At 44.4% G+C, this 16,857-nt stretch overlaps 1 protein-coding gene and 2 pseudogenes across 1 annotated transcript; 2 read left to right on the forward strand and 1 right to left on the reverse strand.

Moving 5' to 3' along the window:
* Window positions 1–7,252: 7,252 nt before the first annotated feature.
* Window positions 7,253–7,778, forward strand: LOC111068736 (annotated as a pseudogene).
* Window positions 7,779–7,787: 9 nt separating this feature from the next.
* On the forward strand, window positions 7,788–8,645 carry LOC111068737 (protein argonaute-2-like). The gene is made up of 3 exons (XM_041595530.1): window positions 7,788–8,371; window positions 8,428–8,572; window positions 8,635–8,645. The coding sequence occupies exons 1-3, from the start codon at window positions 8,129–8,131 to the stop codon at window positions 8,643–8,645; spliced, it is 399 nt and encodes a 132-aa protein (XP_041451464.1). The 5' UTR covers window positions 7,788–8,128.
* A 1-nt stretch (window position 8,646) lies between these two features.
* LOC111068671 lies at window positions 8,647–15,471 on the reverse strand (annotated as a pseudogene).
* Between the last annotated feature and the right edge of the window lie 1,386 nt (window positions 15,472–16,857).

Genomic DNA, 16,857 nt, shown 5'->3' on the forward strand with positions numbered 1-16,857 from the left:
AATCCGCCAACTTTTGGTTGATCTACGATTAGAGACAGCCTCTTCCAAAACAATTCTTGAATCATCTTTTTCCTTTTAAGTACTTCGTTTTTATCATCTTGACTCGATATCCTCCATTTCCTTACACAGCATTTATATCCCGCGTGTAAAACAAATTCAAAAAACCGTATCAAGCAGTGCAATGGACTCACCGTAATTTAAGCTACTCTGTATTGGCAGAAACTTTTCGGACTTGAAATGTTTATTGTTGAGAAAGTCCTTTGGGTTAGCACCACAAATTGGACATGCTTGGGTCGATTTAGTTCCTGTCAAGGCGTTCAGAACTTTTCCATCTATAACAGTTAAATAAAGACGGAACTTAACGTAGACGGCTTTCCCATTTCCCAAAATTATTTTACAAGACCGCAAGCTCATGATCTTGTCCTTTAAGTCCGCATTTTCTTTTATAATTGCGTCTTTTGATTCTTTCATAAATGCTAACTTTAAGGGGCGACAAAATCTAATTGACTGGGGGGTTCTATTATTCCACAGTATATTGCTGGATGAATCGACGCATCTCAAAGGCGTTACTGTTGTGGCAAATAGGCTAGAGTCGCTATTAAAAGTATGACCTTCCGTATATTCTTGGTTATAGGTCGATTGGCCAGTGCTTCCATCAAATCCATAACTTAAAATAAGATCAGCCGTCAAAAATTCAGTTCCTTGCTTTTCCATTGCACTTAAAACCACCTCTTCTTGTAGGCATATGATTCGCGCAGCTGTATGTTCAAGCAGACTCTGTAGAGGTACCTCTGCTTTCATCTCAGAAACGATAATTCCATCCGGTCGGCACTCTTGCTTCTGACCCGCAACTTTTTTATATGGTGGATAAATTGTTTTGTTTGTTTGCTCTCTAATTGCACAATATTGCTGCTTTGTCAAACCAAGGTCCAAAATGGTAGCTAGTGCCTCGTTGCCAGAAAATTTTGTCGGCACCTCAACTGTCTTCCTCAAAGTTTTGCGAATAGATTCAGCTTTATCTGGATATATGGCTAACAACTTTAACACATATGCAAGATCAATTTGACCGCGGTTTCGCGCAGCTGCACCCGCTGCTTAAATCAACAGTTTCACGTTGCGTGCCTTAGATACCGCTAAATCTGCAGATTCTTTTCTTTGCGCTCTAGCACTTTTAGAGAAATATGGCAAGGAAGGCCGCCCAACGGCTTTCATTTTTTTTTCTTTGTGTAGGATAGTGTCAGTGTCAAGCCAATTTGCATGCTGAATTTCGAATCGATTTATCTTCCTGTGGCAATTATTCCATTTCTTTAATATTTCGTAGCAAATAATTTTACTGTTAGCCGTTAACATGGTCTCATCGTACTCAGGACAAGCGACTTTCAAAATACTCATAATTGCGCCCTCTTTTGCTCTTTTCTGAGTCTCTCCGCACCTCGCGGCAAACAGCTGTGAATTTGCAATTGTTCTTTTGTGACCTAAAAATGAAGATTACGCCGAAGACGCAGAAAAGCGCAAAAAAAAATAACATAAATTGGATTAAGAATTGAATACTCTACAATAACTATGCAGTTTAATGCTTCCGGCGGGAACCGAACACTTTGTAAGTCTATTCAAAGACAAATTTTCGTCACAAAAATGGACTTGTTAAAAAACTAGCCATTAAACATAATATGACGTCAATTTTTTCATTTCAAACTCACAAACACATTTTACATACCTGTTCCAATCGAGCCCATTAGAAAAGATTCACTTAAATTGATCGATTCGGCAATTGTTGCTCTTTAAACTTCAGGAAAAAAGCAAGATTGCCGATAACTTTCTGTTGATCGTAGCAAACAGCTGACTTTAACAGCTGTTATCTTAACAGTGGTGCGCACTGTTAATTTTTTGGGTACGTAACATTACGGACTGGTGTTATTTCTACGTATACCGGTTAAAAAAATATGACTTTTCCGACTTTTGAAAAATGAGTTTCGGCAAGAGAAAGTAGTCAAATGCCCCATAGTGCTGTGTATGCATACAAGAATTGGTTTCCTATGCTGGGGGCAATTACAAAAACAAAAAGGCCCGCAAGGCAATGGGCCTGGGCATCGCTGTTATAGTCTATAAGTAGTGTTGCCGCACTTTGTGGGTTATCGCCAAGCCAAGAGGTTTTTTCTTGTTGGCGGCTTTTATGCATCTGGCGATTTTTGCTTATGGTCCAAGGGATCCACTGGATTTTAGTTGCACAAACATAAATGAAAGATTGGTTAGACCCATAATGCAATTATATAAGGTGGTCTCGTCGGCAAAAGCAGTCCCTTAACAATGCTTACAAAAAAGCTTTCTCTTCAACAAGCGAGCCCACACTGAACGTTAAGGGATTAAAAACCGAATGATTCGGCAGCCGACGAGACCACCTAATATAATTGCATCATGGGTGAGACCATGATGAAAACGAAAACATAAAAAAAAAAAAATTATGCTTCTAAAAATTGAAGATAGGTGATATTTAATATGTTTTATACATTATTTCCATTATCTAGCTCTGCGAGATTAGCCGATAAACTCAGCCATAAATTGGACATTAACTATTGGCAGCTACTCGTAAACGTCTGGGCATTATTAAGCTTTGATATGCAAAATTGATCGTTGCCTTATATTAGTGGTCGTATTGGCATACATCAAAAAAATATACATACTTTTGTATGTAATCGGTGGCAACATTAAAAAAAGAGAGGAAAAAGTAATAAACGTATATACAAAATTCAGAATTCCCGCTTCCCGCAATTGAAAAATTTGTCCTGCAGTCGACCATAAATAAAAGCCATATCTGACGAAAAAACGCTAAATTGGCAGCGCTGGTCGTGGAAAAGGACAGCACTGGTCGTGGCAAAGGGCAGCACTGTCGGGCCCCAGAACCTATATAAATAGGAGCCAGCCAGCGGCAAGCCTCACTCTGAATTTTACTTCTTAGCCGTTCATATCTTTTGTATTATTTTTGCTTGTTCATCCCAATCCCAATGTTATAATTAGACAGCGAGCCTGCCGATTCTGATAGATTGCCTTGTCGATTCTGTAGTTGGCCTTGTACATCAGCAAGTTCCGCTTTAGAGCGTCAAGCTTGCTGTCGGGGAAATTGCTTCAGCCGACCCCCCGACCGCAGGAACGAACCAATGCGCTTTCAGCGATTTACGGTCGCTTGTTATACCCGTACTCAAAAAATAGTTAAGGGGTATATTAGATTTGTGGTAAAAGTGGATGTGTGTAACGCAGAGAAGGAAACGTTTCCGACCCCATAAAGTATATATATTCTTGATCAGCATCAATAGCCGAGTCGATATAGCCATGTCTGTCTGTCCGTCTGTCTGTCTGTCCGTCTTGTTGAGCGCCTAGATCTCAGAGACTATAAGAGCTAGGGCAACCAAATTTGGTTTCCAGACTCATGTGATATCACACTGCTACAAGTGTATTTCAAAATTTCGCCCCGCCCCCTTCCGCCCCCACAAAGAACGAAAATCTGTGGCAGGCACAATTTTAAAGATACGATAAAACTAAAAACGTAGTATCGTAGAGAATGCCCATATCTACCAGACTGCCGAATCTGAATCAGATCGGATCATAATTATAGCCAGACTGACGAAATTAATTTTCAGTTGCTTCCCCTGCCACCCCCCTCCAGAAAACGACAACGAAACTCATTTTCCTTCTCGCTCGCACACTCTGCCGCGTTCAGTGCGCGAGCAACCCCTAGCGGAGAAGATGTAGAATATGAATGGAACATGTACAATCTACATGTTAGATGTAGAATAGACATTGTATATGTAGATGTAGATAGCAGATGTAGCAAAAAAATGTAAAATGTAAAATTTTTTTTTTTCCAAAATTCTACAAAATCATAAGCTGTATATACTGACTGAGTACGGGTATAAGTAGAGTCGTGTCCCCAGAAACGACTCACACGTTCCTTCTCGTTTTTAATTGGATTTGCTAAAGCTATCGATAACCTTTCGCATACTGAAAATATCGTTTTGAGGAAATATTCAACCTGGGCATTGAGACACAGACGATTATTCTTGGGGGAGGATGAATCCAGATTTTCGGGGGAGTCCACTCGCGTTTTGATGTGATCAATGATGAGATCTGTATGCACATTTCGAACAGGTATCGTTCTCTATTTCGCTTGTATTAGGGCACGGGCAATTCCGTCCGCCTGCCCTCTTTTAGTCTTTAATTGATCTCCATCATTATTGCACTCAACTTCTACCGTCTTGATCTTGCAATCACTTGCATATTGTCATGAAATCGAGCTATTCAATCCGACATGGTCTTGAACCGACCCCCACTTCTTCAGCTTTTCTTTTTCTATTTTCCGCGGGAGCAGCTTCTGCCACATTACCACCGCAAGCGTGTTTACTCATGTCGCTTCTTGCCTTGCTTTGTTCGTTTTGGCAGATTCTATCCTATCAGCAGCTGCGGAAAAGATCAACCTCAGTTTGGCTTGATCACTCAATATCTGTACTTGAGGCTGGCCCATCAGGAGTCTTTACGTGTTATATCGATAACATTCAACTGAACTGTCGATGGGAGCAGTTCGTTGTGCAGGATGGAATTGACAACGCCAGCTTTGTTTGAGGCTAATCGCGCTCCACCTTAAGTTCCGAAGGAAATCTGAGATTTGGGTTTAGTTTTCGCTTTGTGCCGCGCAATTTTTGCGAGCGCATACCAATACAATACCAACAGAGGGTTGTGTTAAGTGTGTTTTACTCGAACAAGCTTTGGCGTCGAGTTTCAGATTGTTTTGCTGGTACCAATTATTTTCCAAATAGTTCCGTAGCTCGGGGGCTAAGTTGAAGCTATTTCGTAGATAAATGCTTATTATTTCACTTGCTGTTTGTAGAATTAGTAAAGCCCTAAGTCGTTGCACAGCCGCTTGGTAGTCAAAAAAGAATAATACACGTGTATTTAAATGATATTTATTGCACTTTTTGTGGCGTCTCCTCCGTGTCCGTGTCCGTCTTCACTTATATTCTTTTTTGGATAGACTCCCGCTTCACCCGCGCTTATCGCTTATACTAAATACCATTGGGCATCCCGGTAATACATTATGTGTACTGGATAGGGTATAGCGTTTCTCATTATATACCTTTTCAAAAATTAATTTTCATTATTACAATATTAATATTAATATATTAATGTATTAAGTTCTAGTTCTAAAAGATCAGTGGCTTCGATTCTTTTTTTGTGTTTTTTTTTTTGCTTTGGGGATTATATCCATGGGTTTTCTTTTATTTGACTCTTCTTCTTCTTGATGTTCTACATAGTCACGAAGTAATCCCACTTTTGGCACTGCGAAACAATGAATGACAGGCAAATGGGGGGAAAAAACAACAACAAAACATATCACAATTTTCTCAGGCCCAAAAACTCGGAAGTGAGATATGTAGGCTGTGGACTATACTTTGAGAATTCGTCTATGAATGATCTGCAAAACTCGTGCAGGATATGACACACGCTGTTGGCTGACACGCCGAAAAGCCTTCCGACTGTTTGGTACTCAGAAAAAGAGCCGAGTGTATAATAACTTTATATTAACTTTAATATAATGCTATACAAAACTTTCCTTAAATTTCCGGGTTTCCGGGTAAAAACCCAAAATGTTCCAAGCCGCTTCTAAAAAAAGTTCGCATATATATTTGTATTTAAAACATGGATTGGATTTAGTAGGTATCTTAATGCAGTGTTTATACCCGTACTCAAAAAGAGCTAAGGGGTATATTAGATTTGTGGTAAAAGTGGATGTGTGCAACGCAGAAAGGGAAACGTTTCCGATCCCATAAAGTATACATATATATTCTTGATCAGCAACAATATCCGAGTCGATATTGCCATGACCGTCTGTCCGTTTTGATGAGCGCCTAGATCTCAGAGACTATAAGAGCTAGAGCAACCAGACTCATGTGATTTCAAAATTTCGCCCGGCCGCCTTCTGCTCCCACAAAGGACAAAAATCTAAAGAGAATCGTAGAGAATGACCATATCTACCAGATTGCCAAATCTAAATCAGATCGGACCGTTATTATAGCCAGAGTGAAGATATTAATTTTCAGTTGCTTCCCCCATCTCCTCCAGCAAGAGACCCGCTATTCATTCTCTTTCTCGCTCGCACATTCTGCCTCGTTACGTACGCGAGCGCCCACTGGCGGAAAAGATGTAGAATATACATTGTAGATGTAGATAACAGATGTAGCAAAAAAATTTAAAATGTTATATTTTGTAAAATTCTACATAAATCATAAGCTCAAAAAATTTATATACCGACTGAGTACGGGTATAAAAAAAGATTCGAGTCCCCAGAAGCGACTCACACGTTCCTTCTCGTTTTTCCTTAGTTCAGGAAAAACTCAAAGAATTTTATTCATTTTTTTTGCTAAGATCAATTTTTTGTATAAAATATAGATATGTTTTGGCATTTTGCGGCTCTTTTTGACAAACTCTATGTGTACTTGGTATGCCCAACATCTACAAACAGCGCCAGTGCTTTTCTCCAGAAAATTTTGAAGGCAGTTGCTGTGGGGTATTCATAGTTTTCAATATAATTCTGCCAAACTCCTCGTCGGCATTTAACATTGATTCCACCTTTAAAGCACATCGCTTTTCAGCTTTATACAAACTGGAGCTTGCAGCTACCAACAATGCATCGAATGAGACTTCTTCAACAAGGCCTGGCACTTTGATGACTTGCGGTTTTTTTTTCAATACTGCGAAAGATGTTTTTCTGGACGAATCTCGCACTGCTCCTCCTGAGTGTACTTAATTTCATTTAGAGCAGTACCAAATACATAGTTTTCTGAGGCGAGAAACTTTATTTTGTGGATCGCTTCGTCCACATTTGAAACCAATCCATTATATATATAAATAAACACTGGAATAATATAATTACCTATATATACTCGTAATTATTTTTATAAAATGAGCAGTCAAATCGTTTTGAGACGCAAGTCAAAGTTCAACAACATTTTTATACTTATTTAACTTATTTCTTAAACTTTATTCGATAAAACACAAAATTTAAATGAACTAAACAAATACATTGGGTTATCTGCTTAGCCGTTTCTCTGCTGTTGTTCTGCTGTTATCTGCTCGTGCTTCTGTTAAGGCTTCTGTTAATATTGTTCAGCTGTTGTCAGCTGGACACGAAGCTTGATTCAATTCAAATAAAAATATATTTCAATATATTTCTTATAAATCTTTGTTACATTTTGTAAATAAGCAAACGTCCGACAATATGCCGAAAGTACAAAATTACAAGTAGAAGAAACAATTTCCCGATGTTGCGGTCATAGCCGAGGCTTTGCAATGCGTCGAACTGCAGCCAGAACTGGGACCAGGAGATCTCCTTCGTCCGGTGACCGTGCCCCGCCCCAACCCAGCTGTCAAGCCCCTTAAGCGCGGAACTCTGGGCAAGATGGGTGAGATTGCAGTCAACTATTGCAGTCAGCAAGTGAATGTGGATAGGATGCCGGCGGTTGCATACCATTATGATGTCAAATTCACACAGGAACTGCCCAAGCAGTTCCACCGGGAAGCCTTTGAGAAACATCGAGCACAGTATTTGGGCAATGCTGTGGCGGCCTTCGATGGACGTGCCTCGTGCTACTCTGCGGGGAAGCTCAACTGCCGATCCCAGGGCGAGCAGGTCAGTGTATTCGATAGCTATGGCCGTGAGCTGATTACTTGGTGGAGATTATGATGACAGCGGATCCGGAGATCGACCTAAACTCCCTTCGTACCTATATGAGGGGATAGGATCTACGAGAAGCCCATGCGAGTGCTGCAGTGTCTGGAGTTTGGGCTAGTCGCACCATGCCACAAGGCAATACGGTCGGGTCGCCGTTTCTTTCAGAAATCCGAGCCGGGCCAGTCTCATGGTCTGGGCAATGGCGAGGAGATTTTGTTGGGTCTGTTTTGAGGCGTTTGTGCTGGGCGATCGACCATTTGTAAATGTGGACATCACCCACAAGTGCTTCCAACTCTCGATGCCCATAATCGAGTACTTGGAGCGCTATCAGATGGGCCAGCACCCAAACAAATATCGAGAGCAGGCGATCCGAGATAGATGCACACATTAAAGGCATTTCCATAGCCTATGTGCCGCCAGTATCACTTGAAAGTTTCACGAGGGTATACGAAGTCAATGCGCTACAAGCTGCCGGCCAGCAAACAAACATTCGTGGCGGATAAAGGGAGGATGACCGTTGCAGAGTATTCCAAGTCGCGTGGCCGTATTTTAAAGTATCCGAAGCTGCATTGCTTGCACGTTGGGCCGCCACAGAAAACCATTTATCTGCCCATTGGAATGTGTGCCGCTGAGGGAAAGCAGTCGGTGAATGTGAGTTGCCCCACGCTGCAGTTACCTCTTACCCCTATTGATTACTTCCATTGCAGCGCAACGACGCCACGCTGCAGTCAGCGGCGATGGATAAGATTGCTGCCACATCCTCATCCACATCCACAAACGCACGCAAGTCCAAGATCATGGAGTTGCTTCATTGCTTCATTGCTTCAACCACAACTCTGATCCGACCCGACCGTCTCCCGCTTTGGCCTTCGCCTGCAAACAGATTTCGGTGCGGTGCAGAGGCGCACCCTCAGTGCCCCAATGATTCAGTATCGAGATAAGGCGATTTCAGTGGGGAGGAACGGTTCGTGGCGCATCGAATGCTGTATTCTTCCCGGTATTCTTCTATACCCGGTCCTGGGCGGCAGCCAAGTGAGCAAAGTGGGCCGGAGCTGGATAGGTGGAAACATGTGGCACAGATTGTGGGTCATCTGCTGCAGCAGGTCAATGTCCCGTGTTTGCCTTACATTATACGAGATGTGAGTCACATCGGCACCCAGGTACATCACATTCTTCAGCATCGTGCACGTTGCCGCCTTCAGCGTGTGGTTGATGTGGATGCCATTCAGCAGCGAATTTCCGATTACCCACAGGTTGCAGATCCGTTCGAGGGTGACCCGCTTGATGCATTGCGTAAGAATGCCGTACTCCAGTTCGGCTTTCCCTTTCAGTTCGTCACAGCATTTGCCAGCATTTGGGACTACCACAATAACCAAATCGTATTGATTTGATTTAAACTGGGGATTTAAAGTGGGGATCCAAGCTCTTGATTCATATCTGCCTTGGGAGCCAGCGACAAATTGACACTGCGACTTTGGATAAGGATCGGGAGAATTAAAGGTAATCAGTAGATTTAGATCTACCCGCAACTTCAATTTATAATTACTTACCAATTGCTCCAAGTCCCGCATCTTATTTGGCCTATTTGGGGACCTTCTGCTTCGACTCAAAGAAATGCGAGCATTCGATGCGCCACGAACCGTTCCTCCCCACTGAAATCATCTTATCTCGAAACTGAATCATTGGGGCACTGAGGGTGCGCCTCTGCACCGCACCGAAATCTGTTTGCAGGCGAAGGCCAAAGCGGGAGACGGTCGGGTCGGATCAGAGTTGTGGTTGAAGCAATGAAGCAATGAAGCAACTCCATGATCTTGGACTTGCGTGCGTTTGTGGATGTGGATGAGGATGTGGCAGCAATCTTATCCATCGCCGCTGACTGCAGCGTGGCGTCGTTGCGCTGCAATGGAAGTAATCAATAGGGGTAAGAGGTAACTGCAGCGTGGGGCAACTCACATTCACCGACTGCTTTCCCTCAGCGGCACACATTCCAATGGGCAGATAAATGGTTTTCTGTGGCGGCCCAACGTGCAAGCAATGCAGCTTCGGATACTTTAAAATACGGCCACGCGACTTGGAATACTCTGCAACGGTCATCCTCCCTTTATCCGCCACGAATGTTTGTTTGCTGGCCGGCAGCTTGTAGCGCATTGACTTCGTATACCCTCGTGAAACTTTCAAGTGATACTGGCGGCACATAGGCTATGGAAATGCCTTTAATGTGTGCATCTATCTCGGATCGCCTGCTCTCGATATTTGTTTGGGTGCTGGCCCATCTGATAGCGCTCCAAGTACTCGATTATGGGCATCGAGAGTTGGAAGCACTTGTGGGGGATGTCCACATTTACAAATGGTCGATCGCCCAGCACAAACGCCTCAAAACAGACCCAACAAAATCTCCTCGCCATTGCCCAGACCATGAGACTGGCCCGGCTCGGATTTCTGAAAGAAACGGCGACCCGACCGTATTGCCTTGTGGCATGGTGCGACTAGCCCAAACTCCAGACACTGCAGCACTCGCATGGGCTTCTCGTAGATCCTATCCCTCATATAGGTACGAAGGGAGTTTAGGTCGATCTCCGGATCCGCTGTCATCATAATCTCCACCAAGTAATCAGCTCACGGCCATAGCTATCGAATACACTGACCTGCTCGCCCTGGGATCGGCAGTTGAGCTTCCCCGCAGAGTAGCACGAGGCACGTCCATCGAAGGCCGCCACAGCATTGCCCAAATACTGTGCTCGATGTTTCTCAAAGGCTTCCCGGTGGAACTGCTTGGGCAGTTCCTGTGTGAATTTGACATCATAATGGTATGCAACCGCCGGCATCCTATCCACATTCACTTGCTGACTGCAATAGTTGACTGCAATCTCACCCATCTTGCCCAGAGTTCCGCGCTTAAGGGGCTTGACAGCTGGGTTGGGGCGGGGCACGGTCACCGGACGAAGGAGATCTCCTGGTCCCAGTTCTGGCTGCAGTTCGACGCATTGCAAAGCCTCGGCTATGACCGCGAGATCGTGAAATTGTTTCTTCTACTTGTAATTTTGTACTTTCGGCATATTGTCGGACGTTTGCTTATTTACAAAATGTAACAAAGATTTATAAGAAATATATTGAAATATATTTTTATTTGAATTGAATCAAGCTTCGTGTCCAGCTGACAACAGCTGAACAATATTAACAGAAGCCTTAACAGAAGCACGAGCAGATAACAGCAGAACAACAGCAGAGAAACGGCTAAGCAGATAACAGCAAAACAATATTAGCATAACCAATAACAGCAGCCACTGCAGAATGAGAGCAGCACCAGAGAAGAAGAGGAACAGCAGACAGGACAGGACAGTCGTAAAAGGAGAATCGTAGCAGCCGTCCACCCATAATATCAACAGCATCCGCAGAAACCAGCCGAGATCGAACCGTACAAATGGCTAATGATTGATTTATTATTTAATTTTAATTATTCCAAACTAATATTTTTAAAAGTTCTTCACTTCTAGAAAATAATCAAATAAGTGTCAAGTGAAATAGTCTTTAGACTGAACTACCGTAATATTCTCCATTGACAGGGGTTTTTATATTATTGATCAGCATCAATAGCCGAGTCGATATAGCCATGCCACTCTGTCCGTCCGTCTTGTTTGTCGCCTAGATCTCAGAGACTTTAAAAGCAATAGCAACCAAATTTGGTTTCCAGACTCATGTGATATCACACTGCTACAAGTGTATTTCAAAATTTCGCCCCGCCCCATTCCGCCTTCACAAGGGACCAAAATCTGTGGCATCCACAATTTTGAAGATGGGAGGAAACGGAATCGTAGAGAATGTCTGCAGCGACTCACAACGTTCCCTCTCGTTAAGTAAAGAGACTAATCACCTTACCTAACTAACCGAAAGACAGAGTATAAACTACAGCCATGAGTATACATACATATGTATGTATGTTGCTGTGATAAATACTTTGAATTCATGCAGAGGCTCTAATACTTTTTTATACTTTTATTACTTTTATTCTTTAAGGACGAAAATGTTTTCATCTGCCTGCTGTGCCCTTCTGCTTTCAAGCGTTTTCAATTTGTACATTTAAAAACCTGCACAAGCACAATGACTACTAATTGAGTACAAATATTAATTATAATAAAGTGCATCTAACCAAAAGGACTGTGTGGCAAGGGTCTCTGTCTCCTCAATATTCCTATTGGCCAACACAATTCATTTGCTGTGTAAATTTTTCGGCACTGAGTCCAGAATATTGGCAGCTCGAATGACATTTAAATTTCCGTTTCCATTTCCAGTAAGTGGCTCACATTTAGGGATTTCTTCTCCCTCCGTAGTTCTTTGTGGGCTCTTGTTATATTTCATTTATTTACTGCTGTTAGAGGAGTATCTTCATTTATGTATTTCCTTTGTTTCCTTTATTTTCGAGCAGACTTTTGGAAAATTCAAAAATTAAATTGTAAAATGCTAGAGCTAATATTGCGTGTGTGCTCCCATGTTTTTTCCAGTTGGTAGTTTCCACTATTCTTTGTGTTCTTCTTCTTGTGGGATTTTCTTTATACAATGGAGGAGGGGGTGGCTCCTCTGGTGCCTTAGCCGATGGCTGGGATTGGTTTTGAGGGGGCGGCGGCGGGTGGGGGATCGCCTGCCTGCATAATTTTGCATCATTCTGGCTTGGGTTTGTCACACAGCCAAATCGAAATGTTATTTATATGCCGTACGTGTGCCGCCTTCGAGCAGTTCCGGGCTATGGTCCCTGGTCCCTGGTCCCTGGTTTTCTCCCTGGTTTCAGTTTCGGTTTCTGTTTCAGTTGATGACGACAAATGCGAGTGGAACGACGACAACGTGCACGGCTTATCGCTGCCATGGCACAGCGTGGGTGGGGGGCTGGGGTTTCGAGGGTCGTCCTGCGGTAAGTCTTTTGTTTGTGATAAGATTTTTACGTGTCTACAAATTGGCCAGCGGCTGCTATGGCATCTCCCTTCCCCTCCTCTCCTTCAATTATTATACTCACATTGTGTTGCCGACTGCCTGGGAGTTTTCGTTCCTTAAAGGTGACCGAAAAAAACCCTTAAAGGCATCAGGCTTCTTCGTCTTCGATTGTCTCTCAAAAGTTAATTACCAGCATCAGGCAGTGCCAAACTATCGTTATGCACATGAGTGCCCCTGATCGCATTCGATTCAAGCTCTCTGTTTACCGTCTGGCTGACGCCTGATAAGTCCAGAACAGAATAGAACGGAACGGAACGCAACGCAACGCAACGATGTCTCCAATTACTGAGCGGAGCAGGGCTCCAGCACCAGCACCAGCACCAGCAACACAGTGATCCCCGGACCGAAACTGATGGAGACCTGACTGACAGACAGCAGGAGGCCGAGTCCCTTGCAAGCCCTTGGCCCTCACAGTATTGCCTGATGCCTGATGCCTGATGCCTGCTGTCTGCTGCCTTGCCTCGCCTCGCCTCTACTGTGAACAGTGCACTGGCTTATGACAATGCCTTCAGAGCCATCCACTTATGGGCAGAGCAATTTACCTACCGTAGGCTTAAGCGCGGCTGCTGCTTGATGATTAGGGAGGATGCACTGCCAATGCCAGGACTAGAACTACGACCAGTCCTTGCTGCAGCTGCAGCTTCAGCTAGTACAGTTTCTCTGGCTTCTGGGGTAACTACATCCGCATTGTCTGCCAGCGGATGCAAATAAAAAGTGCCTAGTTATTGATGCACAAACCTGCCAAGTGGCAAGTGGCAAGTGCCAACTGCCGAACGGCAAACCCGACCAACGCCTGTCAGAGAGCGTTGGCGGTGTGTGGGGGGAGGGGGGTTGCTTTTGGCACCTGACACTGCCGCAGAGTGGTGCAACTTGCCACCTGTGCAGCCTGCAGTCGCCTCACTTATGCAGAGTTGAAGTTTTCTTTACCTTTTTGTACCCCGCACGCGTGCGTTGCAAGGGGTCTGCCTGTTGTCTGTGTGTCTGGGTATATTCTGCGGAATCTTCTATCCGCTGATGGGATAACTATTAGACACAGAATATCTGTGGAAATATCTGTAGATGGAATCGAAATAATATAAATATTTTCCACTAAAAATTACTTTGCAAGAAATCTTACTAGCGGGTATCCCAAGTGTCGGCATATCAACGGTCCAACACTGCCTGCCACTGGCACTGCCACTTGCTCCCCATTGTATTCTTTTCTTGCCGCAATGTTTGAGCTTTGAGTGCATAATAAATATGCAAACTTTGTGGCTAGTAGGAGAGGGCTGGGTTGGGGTTGGGGTTGGGGTTGGGTGGTCTTGGTGCTTGGTCCTCGGCTAATCAATGCGCAAAATCAAAAGTAAACATCGGCTGAGAGCTTCTGGTGGCTGGTTGCTGGTGGCCACGTGGCTGCCACTTGACTTTTGCCAGCTCTCCCACTGCTCCTTTGGTCACAATGGCAACAAAGTGCTCGGGGCTGGGGCTCAGCGAGAGAGAGCGGACATTAGAGGATAGGATGCTGGACAAAACTAGAGGATTGCCATCCCACTGTAACAGAAACAGAAACAGCCACAGACATTGCCATTGCCATTGCCATTCGCATTCACATTCACATTCGCATTTCTATTCCTGTTTCTATTTCTATTTTCCAGCTTGCACTTCATCGTCAACGGGCCATCAATGGCAACGTGTCGCATTACTCAACATCGCTACGTGACTTAAATGCCATGGCGCTGCCATCCGCTTCAACGGACTGCCATTTTGTGGCGGCCCTCCTGCTGATGCTGCCTGCCTGCCTGCCTGCTGCCTGCCCTTCTTTGTCTGTCTGTCTGTCTGTCTGTCTGTCTGTCATGGCCAAGACATAAAACCCGCGCCACATTACGTAATGAATGAAAAAGGCCAACACTTGAAGCGTTTCAAGCTGCTCAACTTGGTTATGCAAACAACAAGAACAAGAAAAAGAACAAGAACAAGAAAAAGAAATAAGAAATGGAAGGATGATGATTGTGAAAGCTGGTAGCTGGTAGCTGAATCTGAAAGGTAGTAGACAGACGGACGGGGCTATGAGTGTACTCGTATTCGTTCTCGTACTCGTTCTCGTAGCATGAGTGCAGAGAGTGCACGGAGATGGGCACGTGACAAAGAAAGGAAGGAGCTGCTTCGCTCCCGTTATCCGCCGGAAAAAAGAAACAATGAAATAAAAACTAATCGTAATCAAATTCCAATTATGAGACTTCCTCTGACAGCGATGGCTGCGTGAGTATATGCGATATGCCTCCAAACATGACGAAGGTCCTGTAGTTGTTTATTTAAGTTGTTCGTTTACTGTAGCAGCTCTGACAGGGCAGCATCGCTGTTAACACCAGACTGTTACCGTACTCCATTAACAGCCTCTTACCGCTCTTCGTTAACAGCCGTTGGCTGTTCTCGTCTACAGCGCACTGTTAGCGCTCTCTGAGAGTGGACTCGTGCTCGCTAATTATAATATTACGCGGCAACGGTGAACGGCCGTGAATATCCAGTGAATTAAATATTATATTATATTAATATATATATTATTATTCGTATCTATAAATCTACCCTCCAAAAAACAGATGTGCCTTCGATACTTTCCATTCCAATGCCTGCACTTCAGCACTGACTCACGGTACCATCGCTTTGGCGACTCTCCCGCTGGCTTACCCTGCCCACTTTGTCTGCACAACTTTCACGCAATTTTCATTGCTCACTTTTCGGCTTGACAAACGCAGCTGTTGCTCCAGAAGCGCCAGGATGAGGACGAGCATGAGCATCAGGCAGCAAGGGAGAGACTGAGAGTGTGAGACAGTGTTTGCTTGGTTTGCTCTATAACTAATCTCGTTTATCACGATTGTCGTGTCACGCGCGCGTCATTTGACCCACACACACACTCCGTTCGGTAGGAAGGAAGGAAGGAAGGAAGGATGGCTCAGCTCACGTTCTGCTGCTCATTCTGTCCATCGCCTCAGCAGTGCCTGCCTGCCTGCCTGCCTGCCTTCTGGTCTCCCTCCTGAAGTCTGGTTCTGGTTCAAGTTCCAGTTGTTGACCATGTGTGACTTTGGCTAACGGCTTCGTGCCACGTTCATTGTCATTGTCAACATCTTGTGGCCAACGGGGACACGTAGTACTGGAGAGAACTTCCACTTCCACTTGCATGCCCCCGCCCCACCCTGGGACTATTCTGACACAACTATTCCTCTCGTCTCCCCACCACTTCACCACTCTACCACTTTGCCGCTCTCCGCTCTTCGCTCTTCGCTCTCCACTCGTGACCGCACCGCTCTAACCGCAATTTGCATTGGCCGCTGTCAAACGCAGCCAGGCAACTGCCAATTTATGAACGGGCCAGCAAGGGGCGACCCTTGACCCTTGCCACTTCCCCGACGCGTCGTTTGTTATGCAATAATTTATACATTTTTTAAGCACAATACAAATTGAATTAAATATAAATCAAAAAGAGTCTCACTCGCTGGTCGCTGGTCGCTGCCAGCAATAAACGAGCGACCGACCAAAAGAACCCCCCAAAAGAAATCACAAATGGTAAAAACACCAAGCATTGGTGGAGTTGGTGTGCTTAAATCTAGACTAGGGGGATACCGATGCCACGCTACATGGAGATTGTTCCTCTAAGATCCAAAGGGAAACAGCATCCAAGGAGCAATCTTCAGAAATGCCGAGGAGAATATTCCAATACAGTCCCTAAAAGAGTCTTTAATTTCATGGTAGAGTGTGCCTCTGACAGTCTCTCTCTATATCCATTTTGAATTGAATGGAGAAAACCTTTTGGTGGTGGATCTACTTCTGCAGCCCTGCTTAGGGACAGCCTATTGATCCTGTCAAATATTTATGCTTCAAGGCATCAGATCATTCCCCATGTTACATACAGCTTCACGGCAACAATATGCTCGGCTGCTCAACTATTAAAGGGAGTCGTCAGGGATGAGCGAGAGAGAGAGCGTGAGAGATAGTGGGGATCCCCCATTAACGGCGGGCCATGGAAAGTTTTTAACTTTTCGCAACCGCAGAAATTGCCACATGGTTCTGCACACGGTTGCCACTGGGGCTGTAGTGTGTGTGTGTGTGTGGGTGAGATGGAGCTACCGCTGACCATGCTACGCCTTCCGTTTTGGTCGGCAGGGGGAGACGAAGACTCT

Source organism: Drosophila obscura, unplaced genomic scaffold (assembly GCF_018151105.1).
Source record: "Drosophila obscura isolate BZ-5 IFL unplaced genomic scaffold, ASM1815110v1 contig_73, whole genome shotgun sequence".
NCBI classification, from domain to species: Eukaryota; Metazoa; Arthropoda; class Insecta; order Diptera; family Drosophilidae; genus Drosophila; species Drosophila obscura.